Source organism: Corythoichthys intestinalis, chromosome 5 (assembly GCF_030265065.1).
Source record: "Corythoichthys intestinalis isolate RoL2023-P3 chromosome 5, ASM3026506v1, whole genome shotgun sequence".
Taxonomy (NCBI): domain Eukaryota; kingdom Metazoa; phylum Chordata; class Actinopteri; order Syngnathiformes; family Syngnathidae; genus Corythoichthys; species Corythoichthys intestinalis.
The window spans coordinates 49,376,230-49,391,318 of NC_080399.1; the positions used below are offsets into that span (position 1 = coordinate 49,376,230).

The 15,089-nt window shown below is 43.3% G+C and overlaps 1 protein-coding gene across 2 annotated transcripts in view; it reads left to right on the forward strand.

Annotated features, from left to right (window-relative positions):
• LOC130915860 (uncharacterized) overlaps window positions 1–14,780 on the forward strand; it is a 486,296-nt gene extending 471,516 nt beyond the window's left edge. For both annotated transcript variants that reach the window (XM_057836021.1, XM_057836022.1), the window contains one exon: window positions 2,392–14,780. In XM_057836021.1, the coding sequence (XP_057692004.1) occupies window positions 2,581–13,722 (11,142 nt within the window). In that variant the 5' untranslated portion in view covers window positions 2,392–2,580 and the 3' untranslated portion in view covers window positions 13,723–14,780. The remainder of the gene's footprint in view (window positions 1–2,391) is intronic.
• The last annotated feature ends 309 nt before the right edge of the window (window positions 14,781–15,089 follow it).

The window sequence follows — 15,089 nt, forward strand, 5'->3', positions numbered from 1 at the left end:
GTCCAATTGTTTGTGATAATAATTCATTTTTTGCACAGTTGAGGATGAAGGGGAATTTAGCTTAATAATGCGCATGGCCTCAGTTTTATAAATATGAAGTAAAGGATATGTTATTTGTAATTCATTATTCTATTGTACTTCCAATCTATCCATTTGATAATGTCCGGTGTCCCAACAAGGAATGGCTATAATAGGTGTGCGGTTGCTGTTGAAAATGTCAGTACGCGCTCACGTTGGTGTCATGTTAATGTGTACATTAAGTTAGTTATTAAGTTATTTGTTTTTCCCAATCTTTAAGAAATACTGTATATCGAAGTAGCATGTAATATTCAATTAGAGCACAGTTGAGGTTGGCTAATTCAGGGGTCAGCAACCCGCGCCTCTAGAGCCACAAGCGACTCTTTGCCCTTGTGGGCTGCCCTAGTGGCTCCCTGGAGTTTTTTCAAAAATGTTTGAAAATGGAAAAAGATGGGAGGAGAGAGATTTAATTTTAGTTTTAATAGTTTTAATATGGTTTCTGTAGTAGGACAAACATAACACAAACATTCTTCTAATTCATTAATATGAATATTGTAATGAGGTTAAACTTTGGCAGCATCGTACAACAGAGTAATCACATTGTGCGTCATTCTCTATAGGATGCACATCAGGGAAAAAATATATTTACCGTATTTCCCGCACTATAATGTGCATCGGAGTATAAGGCACAGCTTCAATAAATGGCCTATTTTAAAACCGTTTTCATGTATAGGCTGCATTGCATTATAAGGAGCAGTAGTAGTAGTGGTTGGCGTTGCAGTATGCATTCACAAGATGGAGATGACCTAAATGGAATGTCATGCAATAATTAACCGATATTGATCCGTACGTAAGGCACATCGGGTTATAAGGCGCACTGTCGTTTTTTTGAGAAAATGGAAGGCTTTCAGGTGCGCCTTATAGTGCGGAAAATACGGTGATCCTGAAGGCTCATTATGTATTTGTAGCCAATTTAGTCATTTTGATAGTAGGCTAATATAGATACAGTACATACAGCATGTGTTGCCTTCATTATAAGGCATATGCAAGACTTTCATTTTTTTGTGGCTCCAGATATATTTGGGGTTTTTTTGTTTCTCCGATATGGCTCTTTTAGCATTTTGGGTTGCCGACCCCTGGGCTAATTGATGTGGCCCTCTATTGATGCTGCTGGTGTAACGGTTATATCTATTCCATCTGCATTAAAAGTCATTTTATTCTCCTAAAGCGTCCAGTCATGCTCTTTGACAGGAGTATCTGTGATATGTATCTGTGTTAACACATCATCCATATACCGAAACGTACATGAATCTTACGTTAGTTCTTCGAAATAGTTACCTAGGATAGCCCTGCGAGTTTGAGAGGGACGTTAAACGGCAAGGTAGACTGGAAGAAGACTTACAACACTCCGACAAGTGTAAAGTCCAGTGTACGGAAGACATACACATTGTCATTAAGTAACATTTTGATGTTTTTTTCTTTTAACTTAAAGGGTAAATAGATGGGTTAAAATGGGCAACGTCTATGAAATTATTATGTAAACCCTAATGATGATGCCGGACTCTTCTGTGGCTTCTGCCTTCCATAACAACGGAAAACAGAAAAGTAGGTCAGGTTTAAGTTCCCTTTGAATGACTTTTTGGTGCTAAACTGCAGCTTTCATCTCGTCTGGCCTCAAAAAGAAGCAGGAGCAGTTGTGGCCAAAGTAAACTAAGACCTGAGAGGCAGTGTCTGGGATGCCAGAGGAAAGTGTCATCGTGCCCAATATTAAATGTCTAACAACTGACCCACTAAACCCAAATATTCCTCCATGATCTAATTCCTCTTTTGCAAACCCAAAGACACTGAAACACTGTCCTAAAGACGTCTGTGAATCATTTACCGACCGTCAGCTTTTGGATGATTGATCTATATTTGTGTCATACTTAATTATTGTCTGCTTCAACATCTTAAAACGGTGTGTGATAGAAAAATTACTCTGAAGACTAGCTATTGTATTATAAATATATATTTGTGTATTTTGGTTTTGTCATAATTAGGGCCTTTTGGGTAGGGTTTCTCTCGACAGATTTTGGCAACGTGAAGAGATTCTAAATTGGACTATGAAAGAATCATTGTTACATGATGCAATAGTGCTCTCTGCTGGAGGAAAATATACACATTACTCATGAAATTACTTCAAAAAATGCATGCTTCTTTATGTTAATTCCTAACTGCTCCACATTCATAAATAGTTTTTTTTTTTTTTTTAAATAGACAATAGAATGTGAATAGTTTGTGATATTTTACTATTATATTTGGAAATATTAAGGGTATTTTTTGATAAAATATGGTAAGCCTTTTTAACTGATTATGTTTCCTGTATTTCTCCAGGTCTGATTTGCCGGGCTGTCAGCTCATCAGTCCACAATGAAAGTGAAGAGATGAGCCTGCAGCAAGCAGCCCTGCCTTTGCACTTCCTGCCCGTGGACGTTTGCTGATTCATGCAATCCAGAAGAAGATGCCTCCGTCACTCAAACACCTCATCTGAGAAGCAGACCTTCAGAGCACTCATTGTGCACCATGGCAGGAGAGACTCAGCGAACGCATGCTGTCAAAGAGCTGGGCGCTGAGTCCAAACTGCAGGATGAGGGGACAGCGGTGCAACAGCAGAGTGACAAAACCACAAAGGAGTCTTCAGAGCACTTTTCATGCGCGGACACTGATGTCAGAGTCAGCAGCAGAGGCCCCAAGCTCGACAAAGTAAAAAAAGAGCATAACGGTGCCCAGCAGCGTGAAGCCGTAATCCGGCCACAGCAGGCAGGCAAGATTGACTTCAGATCACTGCAGAACAGATCAAAGTTTGCCATCGACAGAACCTGGTCCGGTGGCAAAGGAAGTCCCCAATCACCAAGTGGAAAGGGGCGCGGCAGAGAGAAGAGCAAGCGGTCTGGAAAGTCAGAACGCGGCAACCCACAGCATCTGTATAGTCTCAGCATTACAAACACTCGTTCCAATCTTAACATTGGAATCGCCTACCCACAGCAGAAGGTTTCACCAGTGACAAAGCTGGACACCGGCCGTGGCCCACTCTCAGGCAGCTACAGATTCCACACTCCCAGTATACAAGAGAGAGAGGTTGAGATACAGCAAGAAGAGGTCAACTACAGCCGCTGTTTCCAGGAGGCCTCCTCAAACCTTACCTCTTCAAGCTTTACCTCACAGGCGCTGGGATCTTCAAGTGTGATGTCATCCCACCAACATCTCCCTCTGGCACAGAAAAAGCAGCCTTCCACAATGGAGGACAACAATGCGCAATCGGGAGCTCAGCTGATCTTGAATGACTTTCAGCTGAGTGCCTCTAACACGTGGCAGTCTCCTGAGAGGACTTTTAATGGTGCTAACTATGCCTCATTGCAAAAATCCACTGCTCATACAGACAACAAGACGAACGCCCTCGTGCCTGGCTCCTTTCAATATGGATATAATTTTTTGGAAGAGGCAACTTCTGACTCTTTTCCACGTGAACAGAACACACAATCCCAAGACTTTACAGACTCTTCCCTCTCTTCTGTTCATGGGACGCAAGATTCATTTTCCTTTTTGCCCGTAGAGGGGCCAAGCCTTGCTCAAAACAGCGCAAAGTTCTGCAATGAGCAGCAGCCAGAGTCAAGAAGCTCTTATCCCCACACCCAGCAGACACAGTTTATTCAAGGGGTGGCAGCCTCCACTCAGTGCACAAGGAACCTCAGCGAGGACTCAACCAGTAGCGACAGCTCCGCTTCCACCTCACAGCAGCCGGAGAGAGGGAAGAATGCCCTGCCGGAGAGCACAGACGGTCTCAGACGGGTCGATGGTAAAGATGCAGCCTTCCCCCCGGGGAGCACGAGGAACTGTCACCTAGAAGACCAAAGTGCTAAACAAAGAACGTCAGCAAGTGTGCACCACACAAGAAATGTTCCACACACACAAATGCACTTTCTTAGCAAAGCATTAAACAGCTCAACAGTCAATCGTGTTCACACAGGCTCAGTGCAATTCGATAAAAACAGCAATAATAGTGTTTTAAATGGGTTATCACACTCGTGGGAGGGGCTTAATAAGACATTTTTGCCAGTGGAGCAGAACTCTGTTCAGTTTAGTGATGTGACTGACAAGTTTCAGTTTGAAAATCAGTCTACACCTGACAAAAGGCTAAATGTATCAAAAGACAACAGAATGCAATGGCAGCATATAAGGCCAGCACCCGAATTGAGTTATCAAAGCAAAATTAGTAATCACAAAGTGTCCTACATGGTTTCTCCTTCTGAATGGCGGGATGATAACAAATCACATAAAAATAGCTCGCTGAAAATCCCCAGTTCATTTCAAAGCAGCAGAAATGGCGAAGGTTTTTCGAACCAAAGACAGGAGGCTGTCAATCAGGTCTCAAAATTCAAAGTAGAAATGAGTCATGCACAAGTATGTGAATCCAAAAATAAGGCGTTGTATTTTGGGCTCAACCAAACGATTCCTGTATCGTCGTCCAGGAACTATAGCTATTCACCCCTACAAGTTGCACCTATGGGCCTTATGATGGTGTCACCTTACGAATCCCCTTTGCCCTCCCCAGCTCATACCCCTGCATCCAGTAGTACCTGCTCATCCCTTTCCCCAGCATCCACCAGCCCAGTCAACAACACTTCTGATGATAGTCAGATGTCAAAGTCAGGAGCCCCGGTCCCATTTTATCACCAGCCCCAATCCAAAACCCAGTTAGCCCTCGATCACATAAACACTCACCCGCATCAGTTTCAGGCTGAAGGCCAAAGAAACATTGCTTATGTTCCCGACAGAGACAAAGACAACATGATGGGCTACCTGCACAGCAACACACACACAAAGACAACAATGGATGGGAGCAAAGCTTACATGGACAGTTATGGGATGGAGCACCAGCAGCCTCCCCCGCCTTATTCTGCACATCAGCTGTTCGCCACCTCATTAACCACTGCAAATCTTGACCAATTAGATGTACTTCTGACATGTAAGCAGTGTGATCAGAATTTCAGCAACATTGCTTCGTTTCTAGGACACAAGCAATACTGCACACAACCCAACATGCCGAAGTTAGAGGACAACAGGAAGTTCCACACAGAACTACCAAAAGCAGTGTCGTCGTCGCCTAATGTTTCGATGTCAAGATGCCCCTCTGACCTTCATCTTTCACTTTTGGGCCTTAACAAAAATGGAGAACTGATATCTGACAATGAAGTAAAAGTTGACGGTAAGGACGATCCAATGAAACTCAACTTGTTCCATGGGCCAGGCAACCTCCCCGCACCTCTCCCTGAACTGGAACTGGAGGATGCCAAGTTAGACAGCTTGATTACAGAAGCTCTAAATGGGCTCGGGTATCAGTCGGACAATGCCGAGATAGACAGTAGCTTTATTGATGCTTTTGCTGACGATGACCTCAACACTGTCAAAGCCACATCAAACAAACAGTCTGTGAAAACAAAAGAATGTGTCTTAAATGAGAACAAAGATAAACAAGCATCCGTTGACAGCAGCTCTTCCACACAGGAAAACTCTTATTATGACACAGATGTTGACAGCCCTAAAAGAAGTAAAAAATACGGCGACAAGCATATAACAAAAACAGCTCTGGATTTTGGGCACAATCAGAAAAAAACAAACATGAAAAAAGAGATTTCTCCTAAAAATCTCAAAACTGCCTCGAGGGAGAAGATGAAGGAGTGTGAGAGTAAAGTGAAGGAGGCAAGAAAGCTATGCAAAAGTGGCGATGAAAGCACAAGCACCACAAGATTTCTCTTATCCAGCAAGTTCTCTGAACGCTGCTCTTTTAAAAGCTTCCAGGAAAGATCTTCACTTCGAGCGTCTATGCCCATCCAAACTTCCACATCTCCAACTTCGAGAACTGCAGTGAAAGGGAGCAAGAGAAGAAGCACTGGTGGTGGCACCTGGAGCAAAGAACTCATACATAAAATAGTCCAACAAAAAAATAAGTTCAATGTTAAAGGCACCAAAAACCTTCAATTTTCCTTAGTGATGGAAAGACTCACCCCCACTGCGCAGAACCCCGCATTCGGAGAGTACGACTATGTTTCAGACTCAGATGATGAATGTGAGCCAGTAAAAATTGTGAGTCAAGGCCGACCGAACCAAAGTAGTCGGTGTAAATACACATACACCAAAGAGTGTAAATGGCGAGCTCGGAGTGAGAGGGACCAGGCAGCGTGGAGGCATGACTCAAAAGAATGTTTTGAGGTGAAGAAAAGTGAGGAGATTTCTCTTTCAGCTGAAAAACATGGTTCCCCCCAAAGGCTCAAGAGGAGGGGTAGCCGGTCCTCCACAAGCAGTGAACTCAGCACATCTCTGAGTGTTTCAAGCGACAGCATAAACAGCCCTAAAAGCATTGAGCGCATTGAAACAGACTATGAGAAGAAGGCCGATGCTATAAACCAAGAATTTCAGGAGGAGAAAAGTAACAAAAAGTCCTCCCCGAAGAAGACAAGTAGTGAGACCAGCACAATAGCGCTGAGGTTTACTAAACCTTTCAAGAAGTGTGAAGTTAACCAAGCCAATCCCTCTGACAAAAAAGACTGTACAAAGAATTCAACTAACGGTATTGCACATTCAGAGGTTGTTAACCCAATCTCATCTTCATCAAAAATGACAATTAGTAAATCAGAAGAATTGATGTCGAACAGCAAAGAAAATATCCCAACTGTCACTTTGGCCACAAACGTACTAGAAAGCACAGACAGTCTGTGCCCAAAGGAGGAACAGATACATTGCAACAGTGCAGATATCAAGGCATTGCAGTTTATTTCACACTCTTCCACTAGCAACAAAGAAACTGATTCCAATATTGACAAAAATAAGAAGAGCAAAAGAAGACAGAGGCCCCGCTCCACAACAGAAGAAGTGTCAGGCGGCACTCAATTTGAAAAACAGAGTGACAACACGTGCATGGCGAAGGAGGCTATTGCTTTAGTAAATGAGCTCGACTCACAAAAACCTACATCTCTTTGCACCTCCCTAATGGATGAAGTGTGTCTTTCACCTAGCCGAAACCAAGGTCCCTTGATGCAAAAAGACACAATCCACCTCATGCCCTACACCCTAGATCAGGATCAGGGGCTCATGAAGTCCCCGCTTACATTTGACACATCATCAATGTTTAGCGACCTAGCAACGTTCGACACTGGCCTTTACCCTGACATGCCGATTCACAAAGAGGGTTTCCATTCATTAGAGAACACCATTGACAAGAAAGACGAGTTTGTGCCCTCATTTTCTCCTTTTCTGGAACAAAGAGATTGGAACCTAATAGTAAGCCCAGTGCTACCAGATGAGATTTCTCAGTATAAAGGCAATTTTGATAAATCCAACGAAAAGAAATCAGATTACAATGATGTTTCCTTGTCTCTGCCAGAAAAAATAATTGACTACAGTGCAAGCCCTAACAACTGTGCTTCCGAAGATGAATTGGAAATAAAGCGAATTGTGAACGAGCTAGAAAACCAGCTGCAAACAACTAAATTGGAAACTCCACTCAGCCGGGAGGAGCCAAAGCAGCTGCAAATGAGCAAATTCTCACCTTTACGTCTGAGTGAAGAGTCAGAAAATGATACCAGAGATGTCCCGGTGCCCTCAGAAACTTTCAGTGAACCAGAACTTCCATGGAACGGGCCATTCAATTTCGATCTGGTGGGTGGGCACACCAGCCCCCATGGTAGTACTCACAGTGAGCCGGGGGTTCTTGAACATTATGCCAAGAAAGAGGGTGGTGATTCAAATGTAATAATAACAACCTCACAACTCTATCCTGAACAGAAGCCAGAAAAGAAAAATCTAAAAAAAGACATTGCGATTGAAACAACAGAGGACGTCTTAGAAAAGAAACCATACACAGAAAACCTGATGAGAAGTCTTGAGGTCATGTCAGACTCTCTATTCAAAAATGAATCCATTATATCAGAACACAAGGAGCCAAATGCCACCTCTCTCACCATTCCACAACAAGAAAGTGAGTGTCATTTAGCTGACGGACAGGATATCAATGAAAAGAAGGCAATTACTGGGAAGCAGAATACATTTTCACCTTCAAATATCAAGGACCAGAAGGACGATATTGAATTCATTCTCAAAGACTCACAGTCATTTCTCCCTCACAGTACTGACCACAGACTGTCTGTAAACCAGCAGATTTCATCAGAGGCAAGTGAGCCCACCAAAAACAGCATTAGCAAGGCCGAGATGGAATTAATTTCAGATGGCCACGTACCTGAGGCGAATACGCTGATTGAATCTTCTCATTGCTCAAGTGTGGCGGATTCACATGCAAATGAGGACACTGACACAGACACAAATATGAATCCGTTACCTCAGAATTGTGACACCCCACCACATTTAACAGACTGTTATCAGGAAGCGGAGACACACATTCCTTCTCTCCTCCGGTCCAGTGTAGACATTCACAAGACAACAGAAGAAGTGATGGCCACCGTCGGTGAATTGAAATGTAACCTCGCCGAAAGTTCTATTGAAAACAAACATTGTTCAATGAAGATTCACAATGTTAGCCCGAATCCTGACTTATTAGTTGATATCGTGACCCCGGATAAGCCTTGCAGCCCAATTCTGTTGGAAAGCAACATGGACAGTGCCCGAAACAGCTTAACATTTCCAGACATTAAATCAACAGAACAAAACAGTCTGTTGGTACTTAGCCAGATAGAAAGACTCAGTAAAAGTGATGCTAAAGGTTATCCCTGTGATGCTCTTCATTGCGATGATTCATTGAAAAATGAATTAAACCTGTCATTCAATGCTGAACGTAAAAAAGAGGATCTTTTAGATGTTCCCATTCAAGAAGACCCACCCGTGGACTTCATAGCAAGACACCTGAACTCACCATCCGGAGAGGCAGCTCAATGTACTTTTCTACACACTTCCTCACCTATCAGCCCGATTTTGGCCCAAAAGGAAATAGACATCCAACAGACACATCAAAGTCAATGTCATGGCTCTGTTGTTATGAAGACAGCTGCAGTGATAGACTATTCTCTAACTAGCCCTCCTCAACTGGAATGCCTTAATTCTGAGCCCAATATACATTCTACAGATCACGTGTCCAGCAAAGTTCAGCAATCAAAAACCTTTGACAAAAGCGATCCTTCTAATGATTTCAAGCTCAGTACTCTGAATTACAAAAACAACTCAGATGAACCCCCCCAACTGACTCAATATGACTATTTGCCAGTCTCACCACAGAGCAAGTTGGATGATAGTCCCAATATAAAACCGAGTTACAGTGACGAATGTGAAAAATGCTTCACACAGACATTGATTTTTAACAAACCAGCCACTGACACAACTATGACACTAAACCCAGTTGGGGAAGATAAAACTACCTTATTAAAGGACCAACTGATCACACAAGACATGTGTTTGGGATTTGCAACTGAAATTCAAAGCACAGATTCCTCAGCTTGTAATGTAAACGAGGATGCGGAGGTTGGGTCTTATCCGGGTGAATCAACCACCAAACAGCCTCTTCAAAAAGTTGAATCGTCATTATTAGCAGAGGTAGACGCCAGTCTACTTCCCATCCAAGACCTTCCACCGTTACTGCTCACCCCTAAGTCACTCATCCCCTGTGCAAATGGACCATCAGTGGAAACTGAAGGGTCACTTAAAAAGGTTCAGAAGCACCTTCAGCCGGGGAAAGTACTTTGCGAAATCTGCTTCCTGTGTTTTAGGACTGTGCCAGGTTTGAAGAGACATAAGGCCATGAAACATGCGGCCAGAAGTGAAAAGCCAATTGGTCCGCCAAGCACATCAGGCAATCGAGGGATGCCGTTTATTTATGAAGCATCACAAACGGGAGAGAAGGAACATAAAGATGACTCACAGCCCTCTCAGACCCAAATAAATGTGATGACGGAGGCAAATTCAACCCTAATATTGAAAGCTTTGGTGAATGAGTCAGCCAGGGAGGAAATGGCAGGCGAGGCAAGTACAGTGGCAGGGGATGAAATAGGCAATCAAAATTCTCTGCTGCCAACCAAAACAAAAAAGAACAGTAAAGCCCGGAAGAACAAAAACAATGAGGAAAACACAAAGCTTGACCCGTTCTCAGATGAGCTTTTGAATATATTAAAGACAGACCTCCTTCAGGCTATAACTCCTGATTTTAAAAGCAGTATGCAGCCCGAGCAAGAACAGCCTGACAGACATGTAACTGGAACAGAGGAAACACGTCACAGTCTGACTTCAAACTCTGGTGCTGAGAATACATCGCAATCTCCAACTGAAGAGATAAATGCTCTCAGTGAAACTACAGGAATCCGTCAAGCCACAGATACAGACAAGATTGCATGCCAGGACCTGTGTGATGAAGTGAAAGGGGAAGTATGCTCAGAAAATAATCCAACGTTTGAGCTAAATATCACAACAAAACACCAGGCATCCAGGAAGAGTCTGTCCTCTGCAGACGGGATCGATGAACATGGACAATCAGATGAGAGACTTGCGCAAGAGATTCTCAGAAAAGTAGCAGTTGAGGTCAAGTGCGAACTAAATGAGTCACATCCGTCCACTTGTCTGACTCCGCCTCCGCCAACTCCTCCAGGTATTAGTCCTGATCTGAAGGCCTTGCTTGAGGATGACACCATATTCTCGCAGTTGTTTCCCAGAGATGAAGAGGCAAAAAGGAAAAGGTGCCAGCGAGTTTACGGAAAAAGAAATAAAAAACTGAAACTTTCATCTGATTCCGATGTCTCGCAGAGCTGCACCAATCAACCAGAAATACACACAACAACCACCCAAATGGAAAGCCAAACAGATAAGACACTCAGTCAAACCCCGCCCTGCGAATATGAGACTATATCTATTGATGATACCATCATGCTAAACATGTGTCACAACAGTGCACTAAAGGTCCCTGATGTCAAGCCAGTATTTGATGCTAAACAGAATGATCAAGAAGAGCTCCAAAACAACAACCTTTCAAATCAATTTCAAAGCACTGTTGATCTAAGAGGCATTAATGCAGACTCTTCGATGACTTGTGAGCCAAACACCAGTAAAGCAGGGACTTCAAGCCCAACTTGCTCTTTGCCCCCGCCTGGCGATGCCTCCACTGTGGAGCAGAGTGGCACAGAGAGTACGCAAAACCTCAACATTGACATCCAAAACATCAACACCACCTTTCAACTACCCGAAATTCAGTTCTTTGACTCTAGCAAAGATGTCTCGGTGTCTCCTCCAACTGGAACTGGTGATGTGGAGAACAAAGATGATGAAAAGTCTAAAAAGTTCATGGAGCGGCGCGGCCGAAAGCGACAAGAAGGTGGAATGAAAGTTAAAGAAAAGCAGTACAAGTGCAAGGTGTGCTTCACTTGGTTTCTCACTCTCGGGGAGCTCAACTTTCACAAGTTGTCCCACAATCCTTCGCCTCCCCCAACATGCTACATGTGTGTCCAGCGCAAATTTAGCTCAAGGGAACAGTTGCGAGATCATCTGTGGGAAAAGCATGCAAAGAACAAAACTGGGATTTGGACATGTGGAATGTGCTTGAAAGAGATCTCGGATGTGTGGATGTACAATGAGCATTTGCGAGAACATGCCACTCAGTTTGCTCGCAGGGGGCAGAGCCAGGGCTCAATGTTAACCATTCCAGGCTGTTTTATGCAAGAAACGGCTGTAAAGAACTTCATCACTTCCATCATGCAGCACCGTCCGGGCAAAGCGAACAGAGAGTCCAGCAAAGCCCCTAACGAACACGAGAAAACTAGTCCTGCGAACGGCACCTCGGAAGTAGCTAAAACCCCAGAAAAGACTGAGCGAAAGCTTCAAAAATCAAAGGGCAGCGGTGGAAGTGGCAGCAAGAACACGCTTACCCCACTCGAGGTAATTCACAAAACGGAAGCTCCGAAAAGTGTGGAGATGCATCCCAACTGCAAAGACCCCTCCAGAGACTGCCACCACTGTGGGAAGCGCTTCCCTAAACCCTTCAAACTTCAGCGCCATCTTGTTGTACACAATTTGGAAAAGATATTCCTCTGTCACAAATGTCCAGTCTCGTATCAAGAGCCCCAAGATCTTAAAGAGCATTTGAAGATGGCACACAAGGAAGTTGACGAGCTCGAGTCTAAGCACACCACCCTCTACACCTGCGAGCTGTGTGCTGATGTCATGCATGTGATTAAAAAGTCTTTCATCTGCAGCACTTGCAACTATACCTTCTCTAAGAAGGAGCAATTTGATCGCCACATGGAAAAGCATCTGTCAGGGGGAAATAAAATCTTCAAATTCCGAGGCGTTCACAGGCCTGTCAAAGCCTCTTTGCGCAAAGAAGATGAATGTGATTCCCCTGCCAGTAAAAAGAGAAAGATTCTCTCGGACAGTCTGCAGGAGAACAGCACAGACAGTGGCATTGCCAGCGTGGGCTCACTGCACTTAAATCAAGCCATGGAGACGAGCACTCCTAAAGAGACTGTGGCCATGTTAGATGACTCTACACAGACCACTACTAATGACTACCACAGTGATACAAACAGCACAAATGTAAAGACAGAGGACATAGCTGAGGATTACACTGATCTCCTGGTAGAGTTGGAGAAATGTATTTCTATCGGCTCCTCGTCTGCCGCCCCTAAGGAGGAGGAAATTGACAGAACACCCACACCTAATCTCAACAAAGGGGGTAATGGAGAATCGACAGCCGAACCATGTGACGTGAAAGAGGAAAATGAATCCGTGTCCATTAGAGTGGAGACCCCCCAGTGGTCAGCATCTCAGGAGAGAACTAGTGTGAGGGAGGAGACAACTAAAGTGAATCAGTACTCTGCTTGTGGTGACCCAGAAACAAGTGATTCACTTCCACCAAGTCAAGACTCTTTCAGTAGTCTGAGAGAACATCAAGCCACTACAAAGACACCTGAGTCACAGCTAGCAGCTGATGTAACGGCTGATAATTGTACTCACACTGCTTTCAACAAACAAACTTCATTTAATGCAGTGGAACACAAGGACAAAGGCAGAACAAGTGATAGCGTGAAGCCCAGCATGAAGGTCACCGAAACAACGCATATCCTCCAATTCAAGGCTCCGGCCCCCTCTTCTGAGTCAAATGAAGAGAAAGAATCCCAAAGAGCACAAAAGAAGAAAAAAGATATAAAATCCCCACACTACCAACAGAGAGTTTCCTTCCCAGCAACCCAGGAGAACTTTGTTGTGGACTCAAAACCCAAGAAGAAGTATCACCCAAGCAAGTGTTTAAATCCGTCATCGCAAAGAAAATTCGATGGCCCAAATGACTACCCCGTTCTTGCATCTGTGCGGGATGATGTTGTGAGCAACAAAATCCTTTCCAAGTGCAAAACGTCAACCTTGGGGTTGCAATTAAAACGAAGTTTGCTTGATAACTGTACGCCAAAGAAAGCCGATATTGCGTCTCAACTCAACGGGGATTACAAAAGCAAAAAGGGAACTGTGGGTCGGCCTCTACATACCTCCATTTCAAAAGTGTCTTCTGTTCCAATGAACAATTCCTTAAACAAGTCCAGGCTCAAACAGGGGGTTAGGTCAGTGGAGAGCCACTCCTACAGGACAGCAGAGTCCCAAAATCACCTACTAAGTCAGCTGTTCGGCCAGAAACTCACAAGCTTTAAGATTCCTTTAAGGAAGGACACGTCCGAATCTATTAACTGAGCGGACATTGAGTGGTCTGTGAATGAAAAACGTTAACATTTCACAGCTTTAATAAATTTAATACTTAATTCATTATGGTGAATGAGATTGCACAGCTCTTTTCTGTGAAATGCTATCTTAAATACATAGTCACTTTATGTCTTCTTTGTACATGTGCTTGTATCACACAAATGTGAGGACAAATGCCAAATATGAATCTTTTCTGCTTTTGCTTATATATATATATATATATATTATCTGTTCCAGAGATTTTATTTCAGATGTCTATAAGAAAAAAAAGAATACTTGAAAAGACAATGGCATCCTTTTAAGAAATGCATGTTCATTTTGCATTCATTACATGGTCTGATCCATGTACGTTTTTCTTTGAAAGGACCAAATGTTGTAATTGTTGACCTGGACCTTTTGTCCATGCTTCCAATATATTATTGTCTATTATTGTAACATTACTGCACTGCATTCTATTAGCCTTTTGTATAAACGTTACATGGTGCTACGTTGTGTTTTATTGTAATGTGAATGCCAATGTCCTCAGAAGGGAATATGCGACCTGTAGCAGTTATACAGCACATTGATCACATTGTGTGTTTACTGGCTCATTCGAGATACTGTGTAAACTCTCCAAGGGCTCTATCTGTAGGCTGCTCCCAGACTACATTAGGAAAGATTCCATTGTATAAACTCAGGTGCATACAAGGGCTTCGCCGTCCTTCCACCTGTATTCGGAGTTCTTCCCATGCACTGATAATGCCAAACTCTCATACATACACACACAACACAAAGACAATCATCTGTGTCATCTGTTTAATACTGAAGAGTATTTACTTGGACAACAAAAGGTGCTTTATTTTGTTTATACTGTATGTATCTTGTTTTGTATAATATTGTAGGTAGGTCATTGTTTGGTGTAATGCATCATGTCAAAGTTTTATTTTAATAATAATGTGCAAAAGAATGACAAGAAAGGGAAGTTCTTAAGTGCAGTCGGTGCCTCGTGCAAGCTGTAAAGTGGATCACCAAGTGCCTATTTTATAGATGTTATTAAAGATTTGTATCGATCCCTCCTGGCTCTTTTTCTTCTGTTGTACATCACTTTGTCATCCCTGCAGATCTGCTGTCATGCTGTGCATCAAACACAAAGCGGTGCCGGTGCCAGAAGGCAAAAACAGATGCACACACATCAATAAGTGGCTTCATATTTTTTCCACACAACTCAAAAGGATGGTCGCAGAAGTAGCTCATGTGTTCTTCAGCAGGCACACGTCATGATGTCTTTACACCACGTGTAAAGTGGCTTCTATTCCTACATGAGTATTTGCCATTATCACATAGGAATAAAAAGCCATAGTACACACTGGCACCACACT